Raw genomic sequence first — 21828 nt, 5'->3', positions numbered from 1 at the left:
AATTTTACGTTTTATAACAAATTCCTAGTGAACCTGCGTAGAATATTTGATATGAAACGATCCAACAATCTCACTCTCCAGGTCATAGTTTATTTAGGATTCCCCCCCACCACGGCCTTGGAAAAAGCAATGCCACCCCTCTTGTGGAACGGTACGTTCCAACTAAATTAACACATTCAATTCACCGAAAAAGCGTACCCGACCCTCGAATCCTAGGATCCATGACAAGTAAGGTACGGCACTATTATGCTCGGGAACATCGTGCGATTCCCGAACCCGAAGACTAAATTAAAATTTCACACCTGCATGTTTGCCATTCTGCCACTACGGTGCCTCTCCTTCTCCTCGAGCCAGTGATATGCGAATGTTCCAATCTGTCGAACCGTGCCGCTCCGAAGTTTGTTGTAATTTGTGCGCTGTATAATAATCATTCCGTAGCCCGTCGTGGCGGGGTTCATTTTTCTTTCGTTTGCTTTTTCCCGCTTGATGGAAAATGATTATGCTCCAAAAGCCCTCGAACTCGCAAAGAAGGTAGCTGTATGGGGTTCGGAATAAGCTCCGAATTCCATTAGCAGCACCGGTAGCAGGTTCCCTTTCCTGGTGGAGGTGGCCTCCGACACTACCGGGGTTCTCCCGGTGACCTTAGTGGGGCTCCATTTATGAAGTAACGGGCGAAACAAAACAAATCCGACCGGCACCACTTCCTCAGGCAGGGTGTATTTTTGGGGGCGGATGGGGCTCAACGACTCCACGTACACCGTTCCAGATGATGGCCATGAATATGGGATTGGAAAAAATTGCCATCTGCTGGTCCCTTTTTCGGTAGGCCCCTTTTTCCCCATCCCTTGGATAGGATCTTTTTCTTTTTCGTTCCCCAGTTTACAACAGCCCCGGCTCTCGGTGGCTCTGTCTTTGAGATTTAGGTCAACCTTTAATCGTGCCGTCTTGCAAATCCCATATTGTGGAGGGAAGGATGGAGGAGGAATGGATTTCTTTTTTTCATGACAATTCTGTACCCCAACAGCGGCCTCTGGTGGCGGTTGTCATCATTCTCTTTCACCATAGGTCGAATTATCATAAAAAGTATATTTTATGCATGTATCCGTTCGTCTTTTACCTGTTTTTCTTTTCGTTTCTTTATTTTCCATTTCATTCCCACCCAGATGTACGTCCGGAACACCGGAACATAAGCTGACGAAGGAAGGCTTAGGGCTTTCACTGAATGTTCATGCATTCCCACGGCCACTCGTACGTGCCGAAACCCGATGGGGTGCCAACGCACACTTCCGTGACAAATATTTCATCGCTTATGTTCCAACTGGCGGCCGGGAAAACCGGGAATGTAAAGAACCCGTGCCCGAAAAAACAAAAGGCACCCGTTAGAAACAGAAGGGATAGAAAAGCCGCCCCTTTCGCCGGGAGGTGTCGAGAAAAGGTGCTTTGAATTGAATTAGCCCGGCTGAGATGAGATTACCTGTATGGAAGCGGTAGAAATGACGGATAAAAGAATCATAACGCTGTATCCTGCTGTGTTTTCCTTTTGTTGTTCACGACCAACTCACGATGATGAAAATGGCAGGATGGGGAGGTTAATATTTTTACAAACATGGTCCCGATGGTGATTGAAGGTCGGTGCGTGGGAGGGTGGGACACGGGGAATGGTTATGGGACAGTGGATTACGGTTCCACAATGCTAATACCTTTTTTGCAATCCTGCAGTTTGGGCGGTTGGTGCTCCCCCGTTTTTGCTATTCATGACCTCGGTACGGTTGCAGCTACATTGAAATCATTTATTTTAATGGAATCGTTTTGCATAGCTTATCACGTCACGAATAAAAATGAAACAAATGTCGCTCGTTCAATGCATGGAAACGTGAATAAAATCATATTTCAAGCTTCGGGCGCAATAACAGCAACTGTTCGGCACAAAAAGAGAATAAAATGGTTTCCATTATGAGGGGGAATTCAATCACAACCCAGTGGGGTAGTTTTGTAAATTGTTTGTTGCAGTTTTCAATTTTGATCACAACTTAATCAAATGAATCCCGAACTCCATACCAAATAAAGTAATCATTTTCAATTCGAAGTATGGTTTGTTCAGTAAAACGTTGAAAATATTCACCTTTTCTATTAATATGGTAAGTGCTCTCATAGTAGTTGTAGTGGAACAAAATCCGAACTGTACAACGCAGTAAATATAATATTTTAGATATTTATTCTAGTATGATCTTTGATCCTTCTTATTCCGTAATAAATTAAGGCTCCAAAATTCATATTTTTATTCATAACAGGTTGTACTAATACGCTGGATTGCTTAGGAATTTATCATGTATGCGATGATTTCCTTAAGGTTATTAACAAGATCAGTAAAAAGAGTGGTTGGGTTAACGCTATTTTTTGCTCCGCCATTGTTTTGACAGTTGGCTGAAAAAGCGTTCACAAACATACTTGCAGTATGTGAGAGATCTTCGCTAAAATATCTTACACGAAATAGGTAATTGGAAATTCTAAAGTAACTGCTTTTCTGTGTGAAGTCATGGGATATGGATCCTGTTGGTCGCCACGCCGAAAGTCTCAATTGCTAACTCGGTTGATGAAACATACCAAATTTGCAGTTTTCCAACCAACTGTCAAAAATAATCCCACGAATCTGGCTCGTTACACGGTATGCTACGACCTCTTATCCATTGATCTTTGCTTTAAATCACTGCAAAATTGGTATAAATGTGTAAACTATTGTGTTCTTGACGATTATAAACTATACCATCGTCTGTTAGCTTTGTGACTAACTGCGCCACTAAAGGTACCTTCACCTAATTATAATGAGTTTTTACATGCACCTACAACTACACACCATTAAGATGTTTGTGTGCATTTTGGATTACCTTAAATAAAATAGCGTTTGGTCTTTTGTGTTGAGACAACTATACCAATTATCGAGTCCAAAAACCAATGCCCTGCTAATCCCAAAATCAACCGTGAACATAAATTATTCCCATTCGTTAGCAGTTTCAGTTCACTAATGGATCGACACAAGACAAGGCACACGCACCGATATGGTGGTCACTACATCATCCTTTGACCCAATTCCTTTGCTCCTGTATGGACCTCGAGATCGGTGTAGCTGGAGCCGCGTTTAAGTGCAGCATTATCGCACGAGGTAGAGAAACGAAAACAGTTTACTGCAACATCACGCTCCACAGACGGCTGTGTATGTGTGTGTTTGTGTGTGTGATGTTGCTCCTTTTCCCATTACTCCCGTTGAAGGGCAACCTTTTATCAGACGATGGATCTGGAGCGTTTCGCTGGCGAAAACAGCCCAGCCTTCCAGCTCGTGCTTTCACCGTGATGACATTTCGACCGAATGGACACGCATTGCGCACCAGCGTCGAGTGAGAATTCACACCGGCATCCAACCGAGACCACCGTTCGGATCCCGAGTTCGTCCGGGGAACCTTCACCTACATAAACTCACGCCAGGCCACGCCAGAGTTGGAAGATGCCAATCGAATCGAGTGAACTTGGAGCCTTGCCTCGTCCTCGTCGCACACGTTGTTGTGGCGTGACAACATCCCACCCGGCGACACCGTACGAAGTTACTTGTTATCGGTCTTCATTGTCTGTGGCCCTGGGACATGACCATGTCCGTTGGCTGCACGGGGATTGAACGGGGAGACCACATACACCACGGACCAACTCAACCATCGGGAGGCAAACCGTGGACGAGTGCACGGGACATTGTTGATAGTGGAAAGCGGCAGCACATTCCAGCTGATGTTATCACCCGAATAATGGCTGACCGGAGTGAGGTCCGGAGATTCGGACCAGATTCAGCGCGTAATGCTGACGGTCCTTCGCTATCGAGTGCCAAGGAACGCCCAGCCCAAAGTCGTGCAGACTCATGTCAGAGGGAAGCGCTCGGTAGGAGCTGGTGCAATCCATTTCACTGATAATGGCTTTCACTTAGAGCATCATCCGATGGCCATGCTGGAGCAGGATGACGTGAAAGGTTGTTGCTGGCTGGAGCTGGCAGAATTTATGATTTCACCAACCGCGTACCTATTGAACTTCAATTTATCTTCCTTGGCGTCCGTCCAGCGCAGAGAGAATGCATGTTTTCTGCAAGCTCGGGAGATCCGGGGATGACTTGCATATGGTACGGGTCGGGAAAAAGTTTTCCCTTTTTAAGTGCACTTTTTCTCCAAATAATGTTATAGCGAGCAAAACTGGCCAGCTAAATTTTTACTGCAAGCTCGAGTGCGAACATGCCGTGATCTCCGGGGAACTATTTATAGCTCGATGTATCTTGCGTGGGTTGTGTTGGAGAAAAAGAACATTGTCGTTCCCTCGGAGAGGCGGCAAATCCCTGCCGGTGCAAAATGAGTCTGCATTATTCAACCGGTAATGAATAAAAATGATCCACCCGGAACGCAACCCACCGATGGAAAACACTGTTTCGGGGTATGGGACGAATCATGTCCAGCGGGCAAGACTTCCTTCGCCTTGTTCGCTGAGAGGATCCGAACATAGGACGAAGAGCCCCTAATGAAGAGTTATACCAATCCTGTCAGTACGGTTGGATACCGAGTCTGGTCAACGCTAGGATTTTGAGGTTGGAGTTTGAACCAAAGATTGAGCTTCCCGGCGGGATTCATGAACAGAGTGTTTGTGGAGGAACCGTGTTATTGAAAGCACGTTGATGCTGAAATATTATTCTAGAAATTTTTCAAGCTTCCAGCTGCCTTACTTACCTAGGATAGCGCTGCATCGGTGCGTAATCGGCGAGGTTTTCATCGGAGGGCGCGCGGCGGCCCACGCAGACGCCCAGGAACGATTGCGGTGCATTGCGTCCGGACCAGCAGCCGAAGAATCGCTCCCGACGTGGCTGCTCTATCGAGCTGAGCTGTCGATCCGTCAGGCAGTACTGGAAATGGGAAAGAAAAGTCACGATGAAAAATCAACAATGACCGTTGTCGGAGCGAAAGGAGATCGATTGGCCCGAAGGGTTCACCCTACGGCGCAAATGAACCCTGTTACACATTAGCTCAGTAGCCGCGCCGAAGTGTTTGTTCGGTATGTTCGCTCAAGTGTGTTCAAATATTGGCACACAATTTTTTGTGGAGGACCCTTACACACCCTCCACAAAAAAAACCCTAACCTATTATTTGCCGCCATCCTTAAGACGCTCAAAATCGTGTCAGCCCGAAAGAAAGGCCCGAGAGCGGACATGTGGATCTTCAAAAAATAAAGCAACTCGAGCGTGGCCGCGCCGGGAACGTATTGATATCAAACTGTTGACAGTTTCCATTTTCCATCAGCAACTCCGGCCGTGATTTGTTTACTTTGGGTTTCCACTCATCTGTTTATCCTACGGGCAAGAGAAAATGACGAACGGGCCCAGTGCCGAGACGGCGAGGCGTTCGATTTGCGGTGCACGTGCTATTCGGCTGAATTTTCTCTTCAATTGCGCGTTGGTGAAATTCAATCACGGCCCCGCCATGTCCACAATCCGCACATTTGCGGGGCGGGAAAATTCGATACCGATTCCGAGCGGTAATACGCTCGCGATAGCGATATTGTTGAGGCGAAGAAATACAACAAACCCTGCCGTCGGCAGTCGGCAAGCTTCGATGGGTTCACATTTCGGGTCGATGAAATGATCTTTTTTTCCAGGAAATTGAATAGATTTTCAAATTTTCCTGCACAAACTTGGCGGGCCAACAATGCGCTCCGTGTAATCAATATCGTGGTATTGAATGTCGAGTTTGATGGAAAAATGATTTTCCACGTGCTATCGAAGTGTTGAGAAACTTTGCTTTAAAATTTTAAAAGAATTACTTTTAAATAAAGTTTGAAAGTTCGTGAAGTCAGTATTCAAATCCAGGCGGAATCTTCTAACTAACTCAATATTGTATGAAAATCCCTCATAAATTCATATGACTTGCCAAGTTTATTGCATGCATAGTTTATGAAGATGTTACATGTCAAGCTGCCTTCCCACCTGTCTTTGTGTGGTTCAGTTGATAATGAATTCTTAATCGTTCCAACTGTCATGTTAAACCGTATCCTTCACTAGCAGATACTTTCACCTCAACTGACGATGTTCTGAATTTCGTTTGAGACAGAATAATTCGGATTGTTGAGCCATACGTATCCGATTGGAATTAGTTCCTACAGATTTCAAGCTCACCTGGGACTCGTTACAACCTTCCAGAAATTTGCTCACAAGCTCCCGTCGGTTACACCAAAGGGCAAAAGTTTCACTTATCATATTGTTATGTCAAAACAAGAACCGCCACTTAGCCTTCTCGCAATACCGGAATCCGTTGCGGCCCAAAACGACGGCATGCTCGAAACATGACGGGTGCCTCGTTCACAAACACCAACATCAAACAAAGTTGTGCGATAACGTTCGCCTAGGACAATTTACGCTCTTCGGACGAGCCCTCCAGAAACGGCCTGCCAAAACACCACTCATCAATCACGCGAGCGTTTCGATTGAGAAATGATCGAACCGTTTGTCTCGCTGTCGGTGGAAAACTTGCTGGCAAACGCGTGGCTCCCATCAAAACCCACCGCAAACCACCACACTTGGGTGCGCCGAACCACTTGGAACGCCCCGCCGTGCTGTACCCCCGCTTTGTTCCGGTAATCTTCGGGAATCTACAAACAATCAAACCTTTACGAGCCACCGGGCGCCTCCATCGCCGCCAGCCCACGGATTGTCTGGGGATCTTCCGCACGTCCCCCATGATTAATGGCTGCGTAACTTGGCGCGCACAGTGCAGCAAAACTCTCCTCACCCTCCGGGTGGTACAACAACGTGAAGAAGCTATTAATTTCCCCCGGGGGATGAGGAAAGCTTGCCAGGAGCCGGTGGGCCAACTTCGAATCCGAGTGATCTTTGCGTACGTATTTGCGAACTCGGTGCCTTAGGTTGGTACCGGCGGGGTGACAATGAAAAGCGCTTGGCAAAATGATTCATCCTATCGCTAACGAAACTTTTGCCCCAAAACCGCCGGGGGTTGAGGGTGGGAAAACTTTGCGCAACCACGTTTTTCCATCTACTACCGTCGTTTTCTCCGTCGATGAGTTTTGTCTGTAATTTTTCTCGATTGTCACCATCGTGAGAGACTTTGTGCGTTTATTCATTGCAACGTCTTACCATTTGCATTAGTTTAGAAGGTTTTGTATCGTTATTTTTCGAATTTATATCCTTTTCAACATTAAAAAAAAAACTAGAGAAAACACTGATGAATCATACTTCGATCTAAACTACACTAGTTCCTTTTTGGAAAATCTTTTAATAATTGCAAACAAACTTACTTAAGCAACCTTGTTTGCATTTTCGTTCCCTAATCAATTATAGTTCAACATGCTTTTAAACATTTTCCATCTACAAACTTCCTGTTTTTCGCTCTCCTCGCAATATAAAACTGCCAAGTAGAAACTAGAAAGCTAGAAAGCAATGACTTTGGGAATAAAACTGCAGAATACTGCGTTCGGTGAGTCCGAAAAGTCTAATCACCTTCCTGTCACCCACAGGAGCGTGGAGAAAGTTTTCGATGAAAAATGTTGCCTAGAGGGCGCCAATCTAATTAAAGAGCTGCTCTATTCAGGGGACAGCCCCTGGTGAACAATTTAAGGACAACACTGAACTTCCTCCTATCGAGCTGTTAGAAAAAGAGGGAGGTAAAAAAACCTGTCAGCACTAAAGTGTGCAAACCATCATAACAATTTTCATTCTCAGTTGCAGCTGTGAAGGGGCGGGATGAATATTAATGCAATAGTCCCTCAGGGATCGGAGAGTGCTGCTCATTTTCCACCGGTAATCACAGGACTGGCTCAAAATTTAACAATGGCACGACTGGGATTCGTGAGTTCCAGCCCGCGGGAAATGATGATCAACTTCAGGTTAGGGAGCCGTATAATCGAATTAAAGTTGAAAAGCCTCCCACGCGAGGCAAAAAGTGACAAAAGAAGTTTTCCCTCGACCACAGCAGCCGGTATCCCCCTTCGGTCAACAGTGTTCCTCGGTCTAAGGCCTGCCTTCGATGGTGGTCTACAATTTACAGGGCTAATAATGGGAGGCAAAATGTGCTTACCTGCTCCCGAATGTCTCCCTTCGAGTAGACGGGGGCCCTCGAGCAAGGCCCCGTTTCGAACGGCCGTCCCTTCTTCCGGCCCATATTTTCATCTTCGGAGTCGTAACTGCGCGCCGCTAAGTTTACCTTCGCCTGGAAGAAAAGGAAACGTCAATGTAACGTTTGTCCGCGAGTGTTTTTCTTCCTGTTCGGGGAGGGAAAATAAAATACCATCACCACCGTCATGATGATGGTTCGGCTTTGAGCAAATTTATTTCGCTACAATCAACTCACCTGAGACGATGTGTCAATGTTGCCCAGCGAGGACGCGTGGTGTAGACCTGCGAAACGAAACAAAACGGAAGGACGAAAAAGAAAGCCATCAAAACACAAGCACTTTCGGCGATGAAAAATCAAATCAACAACAGCCCAGCCCAACCCGGCGCACGGTGTCAAAAACATGGAACCAGACCATTTTCCTACCAGTTGCTGCCATTAACAACCTCCGCATAAATGGCAACATCATTAGATGGAGCGAGCGGGCAAAGCAATGCCCGACTGATAGCGAAAGATATCGTTTGCGGCGTACAACGACCGTGGCGTGGCTTGATTCGGCACACGCCAAGGCGGAGCATCGCCTATTTTCGCAATACCGAGAATTGGTCAGATTTGTTACCATGCGACCATTTTCGGGACCGAATGTTTTCACCGAGCGGGACACGTGCTGCTATACGAAGGGACCCATAATCCACCCAACCTTACAGAATCTGTAGCCCATTTGGGCTATTTGTTTGCTGCAATAAATACATGTTCTCCGGGCGTATCTCCTGCACCACCGTCTGTTACTTCTGTTATAAGCAGAATCGATCGGTTTGCCGCTTGGAGATGGTTTGTTAAGCTTTCGAAAGGAGGTTCCTTTTCGGACCGATAACGGCCCACCGTTACGGCTTAAGGGGATGGAGAGGTGAACACAATATGGTGAAAAATGCGAACGAAAGGTACACACATGCGAAAACATGCCAAAAGGCACCTTAGGCACGGCGAGAACGATGAGCCTACAACGCCGTGTGATACCTGTGCCCTGTTTTGTCTTATTTTATTATTTCGCTTTTATTTATTGCAATGCGCCACTAAAAGCAAAGCCGTGCGCCATGTTTTAGGCCTTTTCATGTAAAACCCATGAAATGTGATGCTGATTCTTTTTGTCGGGTTTTAAACACGCCCTTACGTCGTTGACTCGTTGCTTGTTGCGAGTTTAGGAACATGCATATCGCGTCCATTGCAAAGCATTGATCCTCCCACCGGACGTGCCCGGACCATTTGTCGCGATGGAAACGATTCGCAGGCAGTCGATACAGGTTCGACACCTTCCCGGTAGAGGAGGCGGGAACCTTCTTGAGTCGAGAAATAAAAACGGAAAAGGTAACGTCGTTCGAGAAAAGCATACGGGTTGGAAAAAAAAACCCGCCACCAGCGCGATGTAAAACAATGTATTTTATTCGGCAAGATAAGAGCGTGTAATAATATTTCACCTGAATACGGTGCGAAGAAAGCGCCACACTGGATGGATTCTGACCCGGCTTAGCATTATTTTATGACCGGCAGCGAGTGCTGATCCTCGTTTTGTAGCAGCTGGCGCTGGGTTTGCTGCTTCTTAGCTGCATTTTATAGCTTCTCTTTTTTTTTTTTGTTGAAAATTCTGCACAAAATATCTCAAGCCGGCAAAGGATATATGTTTCGCTTTGCGATATCCCAAGGTGTAAGAAATTTAACGGATTGCGTTTACGTTCGACGTGAAGACGACGACGGTGACGGTAACAGCAGCAAAAAGGAAAGAGAATGGATGTAATTTCACGAATCTCCACGTGCCAGAACCAGGGGGTGCCCTCAAGCCCTCGGAAACAGTCACGTACCGCTCGTAATCCGCCAGTTGAACGAGACGTATTACGTATGAAAACGACAATTTTCTGTACCCCAAACTCCTCCCCCCCTCAAGCCCCTATTCGGGTTTCCCACTGTGCACGTCCCGTGGATGTATTTCATCGGAAAGTGTGTAACCTTCGTCATCAAAGAGCGTCAGCGAACGGATGGCTGCTATCGCAGACGTTTACTTGCGCAATTGTGGCCTACTTTTTCTCCATCGTCTTTGTTGCCCGGGACGGACTAGCTTCGCCGTGGAGCCCGTGGCCCAACAGTAATCGGTGCCAATCGGACAAACAAAACCAATATACAAAGAGAAACAATAATACGCGGAAAAACGCGGATGTGCGTGACCGGAAAATTAGATTACGCTCTTAATCGGCCGGTGGAAGTGACGCATGGACACAAACATACACATGCAACTGTGGCGTCGTGCCGTTCGGTATGCCAGTGTTTGTTCGGTACGTGCGAAAAACAAGCACACTCGTCCGGTTAGAGAGTGTTTGTACCAAAGTGTACCGTTTTTTCCTTCCTCTATCGGGAAATTTGTTCGAAACAGATCGTTTGATATCGGTTGTATTTGATGTACCGAGTGCGAGCGGCTGAGATATCGACAATTCCAGCACGATTTGTGCCACTGTGAGGATTATTTATTACCTTTCTAAAGAAGATGATGGAATGACTTGAGATAATAATTTATAACTCGATAGTGTTTGCTTTGGGCAATACAATGTTCTGCTTATTATTTCCCCCGCATTTTGTTTGCTCCACAAAACAAATTAGCCTTGAACCTAGATGTCTGCCCCACTCCACAGGCTGATTGTGATTTACTTTCGCAGAAGACAGTCCAGGAAATTTACTTTCTAAGAAATAACTCCTCCCATCCAACTGTCACCGTCGTTCCGTCCGGTGTCCACCGGTGTGGTCTGGATCAGAACAATAATTCAATTTGCTGGAGAGCACCAGATATCGATTCGCCATTGTTGACCGAACGATTCGGAAAAGCTTTCCATTTTGCAGCACTTTTTTTCTCGGCTTCGGTTCTAGTCTAACCACCGATTAAAAATGCAGGACAAGCACGTCGCGTGCGGGAGGCGGACAAAGTGTAATGAAAATTCCTTCGCTCGACCAGTGCGACTCCCGAAGCAAAGAAAGGCACGGACTTTGAGGGACCAGCGTCGAGGAACTAGTGCGGTACGGAATTTTCATCCCTTATCTCTTTCGTTTATCGATTTTTTCTTCCACGTTCAACGTCCCGCACGATCCTTCAAAAAGAATTGATTCGTGCGTTTGCTCGACGGTAATTGAAAGAAACCTTCCCGCACTGTGGTGTGCGATAAAAGGAGAGACGAACGGAAAGCGACCCACGGTTTGTTGCTGGAAGAGTTCGGTAATATTCATTTTGGACAATGGGTTTACGGTCCCGTTCTTACGAAGGAGGCAAGGGCGGAAGTAAAGATCGCCTGCATAATGTAAGGGAAAAGTGAAAACTCGATGAGTGAAGACATTGTTCGGATCTCCTCATCGACAAACTTCCTTTACCGTCCTCGTTATTATCTTTACCATTATCACAGTTTAATTTTGTTTTTTTACTCTCTTTTTTGTTCTATAATGTATTTCCGCTACAGTCTGGAAAGATTGTATTAGGAAATATAAGCAATAAATGTGTCATAAAAATATTCGCAACATGAGCGTTTTTGAAAGAAAATTTCTCTTTAAAAATTAGAAAAACTAGAAAAGTCGAGAGTTCATCAGAGGATTGAGAAGTGATTTCAAAATTGGAAAGAAATGTAACAGAAGTTCAGCAGATAATAATCTTCTTTCAGTTTCTTGGAACTTCGAATTCAATTCGACAAAAAAACGAACCACATAAAATGCTTACCGCAATCAGGTAATAGATTATTCGCGAAGATGCTTAATTTGGAAACAGTTTACAAAAGTTGAGCGAACAAACGAACGATAAAGAAAGAGCAGCTTCCTCCCGTCGCCAGTTCGGGGAGCTTCACCTTGCTCCTGCTGCTCGACAATCATCCGAGCACTCTGGAACAGCTTCTCGAGCTTCAGCTCGTACCGTTCCTCGGGCGACAGCTTCATCCCAGCCGGCGTCCCGATGCCGGCGATGATATCCTCGTCCGACTCGATACTGTAGCTGGCGGGAAGTTTCGCCAACTCACCATCGCCCACCAGCGCCGCCCTGCCGTAGCGGACGATGGTGAGGTTCCCCTCGCCCCGCGCAGCCAACAGCTCCTCCACGGTGGAAATCCGGTCGGTAAGCACGAGCAGCCGGGCCGGACGGGACGCGTTTGTCAATTGCAGCAACCGCCGCACGGTTCCACCGTTTCGGCTGACGACGACAATGTGCCGGATGTTGTGGAGGCGGACCAGGGCGCCCGTACACCGGAGCAGGATGTCGCGCGTAGGCTGGGCCGGGCCGTGTTCACCGTCGCCTTGCCGGCCGGTGCCCTTGATTGCGTCCAGAGGCGCGCTTTCACAGGAAGGGATTCGTTCGGTGGCTATCAGCGAGTGCCAGAAGCACTTCGGAATGTACCAGGGCATATGGTCGACCGGCGAGGGAAGGGACGTGCGAAGAATGTCCTCGAACGTAACACTAGCAATTTGAACTTGCTCGCCGTCCATGGCGGTGGCGAAACTGTTGCTTTGTTAGCTGACGTTTGATGGTATAAACTGCTTAGCAACGGCAGTGTCAACGTCGATGGTAAAGAGCGTTTTTATTTTATTTCTACCAAGACAGGCAGGAAATACGTGTACAACGAACGTGTTTCCATATTTTTTAAACTAAAAAAGCTGCTTTCGAACTGACGTAAACTATTCAAATGTGCTTCCATGAACTGAAGAGCTAATGAGGTCCTCCCTTTTGAAATCAATGTTTATCAACCATCATCAAATACGGTGCATTTTCCCTCCTGGCGCAAACACACACAAACCGGTCCCTTTCATCAGTTATTAGTTTTCTATTGGCCACTAACGAACGGCGCTGCTACCTCATACGCAATTCAGCACCCAGCAAGTGTTCGACGATCTATATTCGCGCCACAAGAGCGCACACATCGCGCATGGGAATGTCAATATTAACGCAATTCAAATTACGCTGTTCAACCATATGGTGCACGTCGCTGGCAGGCAGCTCCACCTTCGAATGTCGGTAACATGCAATTATCGGCGGGTTTGCGCCACGGTACGGTGCATCCCTTTGTGAACGAGCACCGGAAGCACCGAGCGAGCGTGTGCTGCACAGAGTGCTTATGCAACGGTTACATTAGCATGTTAACAGCGTTATTACTGCGTCATGTGCTGCTTCCTACCATCACAGGTTGTTTGCTGTTTGCAGCGACAGCCTTAAATGGTTGCGTCCAATGAGCGCTGAATTTTTTTTTTTTAGTATAAAAAGTAACAGCATAAAAAGTGCATAAATTGAATTGAAGATAACTAGGTGTTTGTTTAAAGGATTCTATTGATTTAGTTTTTAAACGAAATTTTACACTGTTTTCAGGGCCAATTCGTCGGCATCAAGCTGCTCTTTGTTGGTAGTAGGCAGTGAATTGCACGCGCAAGGTTTTTGTTTGGCATCGTTAGGAACCAGTTTGGGCTTATTAAGTTTAACTTTGCCATTATCGGTAGCAACATTGGCGCGACGAGAAAATGTCGCGTTGTTGTCGCGCCAATGTTGTTACCGATAATGGCAAAGTTAAACTTAACAAACCCAAAGTGCTTTCTAACGAAACCAAACAAAAACCGTGCGCGTGCAATTGACTGCCTACTACCAACAAAGAGCAGCTTGATGCCGACGAATTGGCCCTGAAAACAGTGTAAAGTAGCATGCTTCTGTTTGACAAATAAGAACAAATTTGATGTTTGACAAAGTTAACTCCCAAATAAGTAGAAGAGAATGGTATACTGTAATCAAATTAGTGTTGGGTCAAGTAAGACTTTTTGATGTGCCGTACTGTAGTACCACTCACAGTTTACTGTACTGTGCATTTGTCGTACCATAGTAAAGTGTCATACATTCATATAATATCTCTATTTATTCAGAAACACCTTTTCGATACAAAATGGACAGTGTGTGCAGCCATGTTGTTACTTTTTCCAAAGTGTTGTTTACCTTTTGTATGGCACAGCGACGAGGAAACTGACAGTTTCGGCCCTTCCAATCATAATAACCTCAAGTATCCCAGGATTGAACAATACAAAATTGGTACACAGTTTTTAAGGAACAACTCGGATAAGCTGCATAATTTTGCTTCATATTATGTTTGCTCGATAAGGGCTTTAGGCCCCATTCAACACTTAATGTATAACCCATAAGAAATTAGAGCCAGTGTTTAAAATGTATTCCTTTTAAGAAATTATTAGTCGTAAAAAGCTAGTCCATTCAAAAATCCTGTTTTTGTAATTTAAGAATAGTGGCATTTGTATGGCAAATATATGCGTTTAGTTTGAATTGCGTGGCGGAATTGCTTTCTTCTTGGATTTATTCCTATCGCGGTTCTATCGTAGCCTTTTCGTATCGTATCGTATCGTATGCTGGTAGTATTTTTATACAAATATTAATGTAAAATTATGTGATAACGATGTTCAAAATTCCAAAGACTGGTTTATGTTCTTTATTCCTATACTTTGGTAGTTATGGAAACGAATCTTTAGTCTGGCACCCTCCGATATTACGAACGGCTGACCACAGAAATGGTAGCTATGAAATAGATATACCAAGGAACCAAAGAACGGTTCATACAGTTTATTAGCATAAAAATATACTGTGGTATCACAATTTTTTTCTGTATCGTGTGTGGTGCCACACTTTACTGTGCTGTGTGTGTTGGGTAGCACAGTAGCACACGACCCAACATTAAATCAAATAGACCTTCCCATCTATATCGAACCCATGGAGGGATAGTTGGCTCTATCAAACATTTACTTCTATTTCCGCTAAAGTTACCTCCGTTCCGTTGAATACTAACACGCACCAAACAACGAACCTTAAATTGTGGGCTTTATTTGTGTTTCTACTTTAGCTGGATAAATTTAGCCCAAATTTCCGACCAACTACCATTAAAATTTCCCTGAACGGGAAGCGGGAAAGACTTGTGGGAGCTAAACCAATCATTCATCGAAGGCGCATTCGACTGATTTCATCCTGCGGGAATGCAAACAACGAACGGTTCGGTCGTGTACGGTTGGAACATCCTTGTTAAATTCCATGTCATCGAATCTCCAGCCCAAATCGAAGCATTCCCGTAGCGTGCTTGCAATTTTCCGACCATTCCGTGTTTGCATAAAATTTAAATTACTCCCCAAACACCACGTGCTCGCGCTGTTGTCGGGGTGGTATGTGGTGGCATTAGTGTGGCCAACACAACCACGCGTAGGTCAAGAAGCCTGGAAGCATGGGCAGGAACGTTCCCGTGGAGTTGAAGCTAATGGAATATCCTTCGCGGAAGCACTGTTCGAATGTGGAGCCCAGTGAAAGAAGCTTATTTGTGTGTTGTACGTGTGTTCGTGGGAATGCACGTTCCAGCCCCAACACCACCAACCGACCTTCACACCGTCCTGATCACCATCATCATCGCCATCTTCAAAAAGCATCCCACAGGATTCGCCTCAAGCCATCCGTTCGGCGCCCCATCGGGCGGCAAGACTAATAAAACCGCTCGCTTCAAGTCCGATCCAAGGTAAGCGTGTGTGTGTGTGTCTGTGTGTGTGCTGTTGGTGTGCCCGCTGTGTTGTGTCGATCCGTGTGGCCCTCGGTTGCCTTCGGTTGGAAGTAGGAGCAAAGATGTTGATGATAATTTTGTCCCAGTTTCTGTTCGTGCGCTCGAGCTTTCCAAACCACCAAAAAAAAACTTTCCACCACCCGCCGTGGGCAACGTGGGGAAGCTTCAGACGGGATTCAATTTGGTTGTTAATAATAATAATAATAATATAAGTATATTTGCAGCTTCGTTTATGAAACCATCCGCCGTCTGGGAGGGATGGTTTGTGTTGGAAAATTCATAACTCCACGGTGCGCTCCTTTCTGCCCGGCAGGACAGTTTAATATCGCACGAAATGTGCAACACAGTGCGACGACCGTAGTGAATTTCCCCGCAAACCGAAGCCCCCGGAGCAGGTCCTCGACAAATTAAGAGCTTTTGATCGTTGAAATCGGGTTTTGCAAGTAGATGCAGCACTGCTGCAATAAATCATACCCGGTTTGGTGCCAGCGTCGGCGTGCACTTCCGGATGGCCGGGTTGGAAAAGTCCCTTGGGAAGTAATTTGCTCAGATGGAATTGTGAAAAAGGCATTGTTGGGGCGGCTTTCATACCCATCAAAATGGATTTCACAATTTAGAATGCTCCTTTCAGAAGCGTACGAAGGGGGCGTGAGGGTTGTTTTGCAGCCGGAAATGTTCTTCGTAAGACTAATCCGTTCGGAAGCCCCTGAATGTGTAGTAAATTAAGTTACAAGATAGAAAAAACTCCATTGATTTAACACGCAAACCTGCCTCTGTTCCATTCCACTCAGGTACGGGTGTTGCTAATGGTTCGAACCCTTCAAACTCTGCCCAGGGATTTGAGAACTGCAAACTGCATGTGCAAATCGAAGCACATCTGTCTTGTTTCTTTTTCTGTTTCTGACGGTTGAAACCAATTTATGTTCCCCCCAGGTTTGCAGGAGTTGGAGCGAATAAAAACCCATCTCTCTTGCATCGAACGGAACGTTTTCCAGCATGTAGCATTCCCTCGAAACTACGAACTGCAAACACTGGGGCCATCAGAGCTCCTGGGAAAACGGAGTCTGAAGTCGGATTGAATCTAACAAATCCTGAAGCAAGGATGTTTCAAGAAGCTTACGTTGTGTACGTGTGCATGTATGTGTGTTTGTGTATGTATAGGGTTTACGAAAACGAAATCTTTCCCCCTTCACAGCCATAAAGAACAACGCAGCAAAGGAAACCCATTTCTTTTTCCCATTTCCCCCTCACTCTCGCCGCTTTCAATTGTATCATTTTTCAACGAACGTTTCGTGCTGCAGCAAAACGGGTGTTTTATTTTCAACCCGCACATTGCTGGTTTTTTTTACGACCCAGTGTTTTTCTTTTTCCTTTTGCGGCGAGCAACAAAACTGATTCGATTCGATTTATTTATTTTTTGTTTTATTTCGGAGCTTCGAAGAAAAAGAAACCGAACCCCCTTTGCTGCATTATGGTTTATTTTATTTTCTTTACAAAAAAGGCCGTTAAAGCAACGTACCTCTCTCGTGCTACATTGAGTTCCGTGTCTTTCCATTCCGCAAAATTTAACTGACGCTTGAACGTAAACGGACACGATTGCTCAATTGCCGAATGGGCATCGCAAGCTTACAACACTTGATGGTCCATTTCGGTGCGCTGGCAAAAGTAGCCGAGGCAGAGAAACTATAAATTATGGTTTGCCTTCTCGACCTTCCGATGGCGAAGTTGCACGGCACTGTGTGTCCATCATTGACCCTGCGATGCATTCGGCACAAAGATGGGACAGAGTAAATACAGCAGGATGGAAAGGACGGGGAACGATTTTAGTGCTGCAGAGAATCGTGCCGAAGGTTATTCTGTAGCTCAACGCTGCAGCTTCTGCTGCAATTGCAGGCTTCCAGTGCACTTTGTCTCGACCTCGGGACACTTTATGGACGTAACGAAGTGCTTATTAGAAACGCTGCCAGTCGCGTCGGACAGAGAAAGCGAGCAACTTGCGTCCTCCACCCTTCTTGAAACTTGCCGAGCAGCTTCGTGACCCTGTCGTGACCTAGTCTCCGGTAATCACATCCGAATCGCAATCTAAAACCCTCCCAAGTGGAAGATGATGAACTGGCAGCGCTGGTGGGTTGGTGCACGGTTTCGAGCGAAAAATGACACTCCGCGTGGCAGGCACATCTGGCAAAAGTGGCACCGCTTTCCACGCTTTTCTGGTCCCCGAGTGGACTTGGGGGCGATGGGTTTACGAAATGGAATCAAATTTCACTTCTTCACCCTAGACATCGACCACCGTGCGAAGGGGAGAGAAGGAAGGGACATGATTTTATGCGCGATATGTTCGTAGCACACAAAGCCATGTTGAATGTTTCATCTTTTCCGCAACACACGAACAAGAGTGGAGTCGCCTTGTGTCCTTGGGCTGCTGGAAGATCCAAGGGCGATCCTTTGTAATGCGCTGGGCGATTGAAACTACTTGCGATATTGATTTTCATATTTGATGAATCAATCGATCTTTTCCGCTTGCATGGATAAACTGATCAACGGCATTGAATATTGTTCGGTTCATTATTTTGCTGGCAAATTGAATAAATATTGCAAAAATATTGACTTGACCTTAGTTTATTCCAGCATAAATTATTTCCCTTGGCCACCGGTGTCCACAGTTATGGAAAATAAATGTCACAACGAGCTGGCAGCGTTACGTGAGCAGTGGTGGTGCTTTATGGCAATCGTTAAACTTCTCTCATCTGCTGCAACGATGCTGTAGGCCTTTTCGCAACTCCTGACCGCCCTGGCTTGCCAACGGTAATTACTGCAATGTATAAATTATGCCAAACCACGACCCCGACCATCTGGCACGTACTCTTGTTGAATGTTACCGTTGCACAAGACAACGCGTCGGCGTCTATCTAAACGACGGCACCCACCGGGGTCGACCACAACGACAAACTCCACAAGTCACGGCACCACTGTTGGGAGTTGGAGGTGTGGGGGTAGTTTTTCTTCATTACCCCACCCACCCGCAGACGCTCCCGGTGCCGGTTAGCGCACGTGCATCCCTTAAATTGCACCCATTTCGTGTCTCGACCAGGTGCCCCATGTGCTTGGCGTGTCGTGTGTTTGCGAGTCATAAAAATGTTCCCCATTGAAAGCGGTGTGCTGCACCAACGCACACACTCGTAAAAACTCCGGTGCACACTGTTGCCGGTTCTCTTGACCTTTCTTGGACGCAAGCGGAGAAGATCCAAGCGCCACCGGTGCAACGTTTGGGCGAGCATTAATGTGCAACAAGACCCGACGGCACGAACCAGTGCACGGGCCGCAAACACATGTCAACAGGGGTTATTATGGATCTTTGGGTTAGAGTTTCTAAGTCATTTTGCGCGATTTTTGTGTAGGGTGAATATGTTCGACTCCATAGCGTTCACAATTGAAAAGAAAAATATTTCTAGTTCTAGAATTAAACGATTCGTTTCAACTCTCAAAATCCATGCGCTGCAAAAGTTGACTAATTTAGATTGATTGAGTACAAAGTTTTAATTATGTGTTAATCAAGTTTTACTAATATTACTAGCGAGAGAAACAGATTTTTTCTGGGGAATGATCGTAGATTACGACATCTGTCAAGTTTCGATATGACAATGTTAAATATAGGGGTGAAATTGGTATAAAAGCCTTTTTCTGATCAGTTGTATGTTGGTGCGATTCACTTTGGGACCAACGTTTCTTCTTGTTTACTTCAATTTGCAATTTTTAACTTATCTATTGGTTGTTTGAAAAATAACGATAACAATACTGTTATTTACGTATGTATATGCAATCTTTTGAGCTTCATGTAAACCGAGCTCAATGCTCTTCTAAACAGTCCTGCTGAGATTTTTGATTTCCTATGTTTACTACATAGAAAACTCAGCCATTGTTTTATTTCCCGGAATGGGAAACCTTAAACATGGGATATAATGGTACCACAACTGTGATAAAAGATATGTGTTTATTTGTTGATATGGTTAAATAAATATCTTTTAAAATGAAATCAAATATATGGTATTTCAACATAATTTTGTACATCTTTAACACCTCACGGTGTTAAGCATTTTTCTTCTCCATAACTTCTGTCTTAGTTGTATCATAATTAAATTATTTTAAAAGAATTTTAAATTTAAATAACATATTTAAAATTTGAAAACAAACTAAGGTTTTATTTTGAATATTGTACAATTAATGCAACATGCTATGGTGCTTCCAAAATATTTGATGCATGTACTAATAATTGCTAATTTAAGTAGATAACTAAAGGCATTATGGACTATAGCTAATTAAGTTATAATTAATGGTGTCCATGCATAATCGTGCTACATAAGGGGTGATCCTAACCGGAGCTCTCACGCTTTACCAAACACACAAATTGTTTTCCAATACAATATATACAACCTCGTCGATTATCGACACCAAATTAATTCACTATGCACCTATTTAACCACACAAATCAACGCGAAGCCTTTCCGTGCCTGGCGGACACCCGTGGATCGATTGGTTTACGTGCTTCCGTGCGTCAATCATGCTGCACGTGCTTTCGGTTCAATGCGTTTGCACACAAACTGCCCTACCTTTGTTCCCCTTTGTCAAACGTCTCGTACTAACGGACACATCCGCACATCGCGGCGTTCCTCGATTACTCTCCCGTGGCCGAACTCGAGCGTCGTGCTCGAAATTTCTGGCTGAATGGAGGCGCCTGGTGGCTCATCTATCGTGAGTCGCAACGCTTATTTATCATGCACTCGAAGGAGCGGGATGGTTCGGTGCGGATGACGTGAGGTGTGGCCCGCGGAGTGTCGTTGAACGTCTGCGAAGCGCATCTTCTGGGGCGCGCGTCGCGTGAACAACTCGACCTCCGGGGTGGAATACATACGACCAATTTTCTTGCCATCACGTCGTGCAAAGCAACGCCTCGCTCGAAGGCGAGGAGAACTATGAACCGCGTTTCGATGGCTCAGACAGGCTGGGAAACCGAAGCTGACGAAGGCAGTCGGGGTGTGCATTCGTCCGTAATCCTTTAATGTTTGCTTTCGGTGCTCTCGGGTGTGCATTATTAAAGGACCTCCATTTACACACCGCCCGGGCTTTGGCTTGGGACAGGAGAAGGTTGGTTGTTTGCTCTGGCGAGCAGAACCCGTAGAAGAAAGGCTTTCCATGGAATGTTTTCATCAAGCGGAGCAGTTGACGGAGGAACGAAGAAACGACTACTTCTAAAGGACACTCACCCTCGTACGATTCTAAGCGTTCGTTCCCTCCCTTTCTTCTCCGATGTGGAGTTATTAATTCTGGTAAGATTATCACAAGAACAAGCTCCCTTCTCTTGTTGCTGTTGCTGCCGGGAGGAAAGATAAGCTCCTGTGGACGAGTTCGGAGCTCGTCGGACCGGGTTCGTCGATTGGATGCTAATGCGTTCGGCCCGTTTGGCCCCAAATCAGAGCCATCGCCATTGTAACGCTTCGTGCATATTAATGAATCTCGTGTGCGAGAACTCGTTCGGTGCCTGAAGCCACGACCTTCTTTGGAATACTCACGGAATAGGTGGGCTTCCCTCCGGTCGCACTGGGAAGGGAAGGGAGCAGGGTGTACCATGGAATCCAACGATGTTTGTAGAACACGGTGAAAACCGTTCCCCAGCGGGTACGAGGATTAAAGCATCCACCTCTTCTTTGCTCCACTTGATTGGTCCTCACGAAACCCAGAGGAGATTGTTCTGGAGGATGTGCCGCAATTTCCTGGGAAAAGCGTGAGCAAAACAGGTTGGCAATGTTTGCCAGTACCTGGTCCCAGCCGGTTTCAGAACTTCTCAGTGCCGACTCAATCGCTCCGGTAGAGTGCTTCAATTCACCGGTGGTGGGCGAAGAAAATGAAATTAAACCGAATTAGGGAGTAATTAAAAGTGAATGCCATTGCAGCGCACTACTTCGTCGGTTCACTGATGAACCATGTTGTTAAGAAGTGCAAAGATTTGCCAATTGGCAAGGATTCTTCCACTGATCATGATGATGATGATGGCATGATGAGAGATGGTTCCTACAATTGGCTGATTGAAGCTTGTA

At 45.7% G+C, this 21828-nt stretch overlaps 1 protein-coding gene across 1 annotated transcript in view; it reads right to left on the bottom strand.

Moving 5' to 3' along the window:
• The window catches only part of LOC131264264 (uncharacterized), a 70314-nt gene that overhangs the window by 29698 nt on the left and 18788 nt on the right, over positions 1-21828 (bottom strand). Inside the window, exons 3-6 of the mRNA XM_058266548.1 lie at positions 17826-17962; positions 8379-8425; positions 8106-8237; positions 4752-4924 (exon numbers count right to left, since the gene is read on the bottom strand). Coding sequence (XP_058122531.1) covers positions 4752-4924; positions 8106-8237; positions 8379-8425; positions 17826-17962 — 489 coding nt within the window. The remainder of the gene's footprint in view (positions 1-4751; positions 4925-8105; positions 8238-8378; positions 8426-17825; positions 17963-21828) is intronic.

Source organism: Anopheles coustani, chromosome 2, assembly GCF_943734705.1.
Source record: "Anopheles coustani chromosome 2, idAnoCousDA_361_x.2, whole genome shotgun sequence".
Taxonomy (NCBI): Eukaryota; Metazoa; Arthropoda; class Insecta; order Diptera; family Culicidae; genus Anopheles; species Anopheles coustani.
The sequence above is the reverse complement of the archived record's forward strand: the minus strand, read 5'-3'. Positions and strand labels throughout refer to the sequence as shown.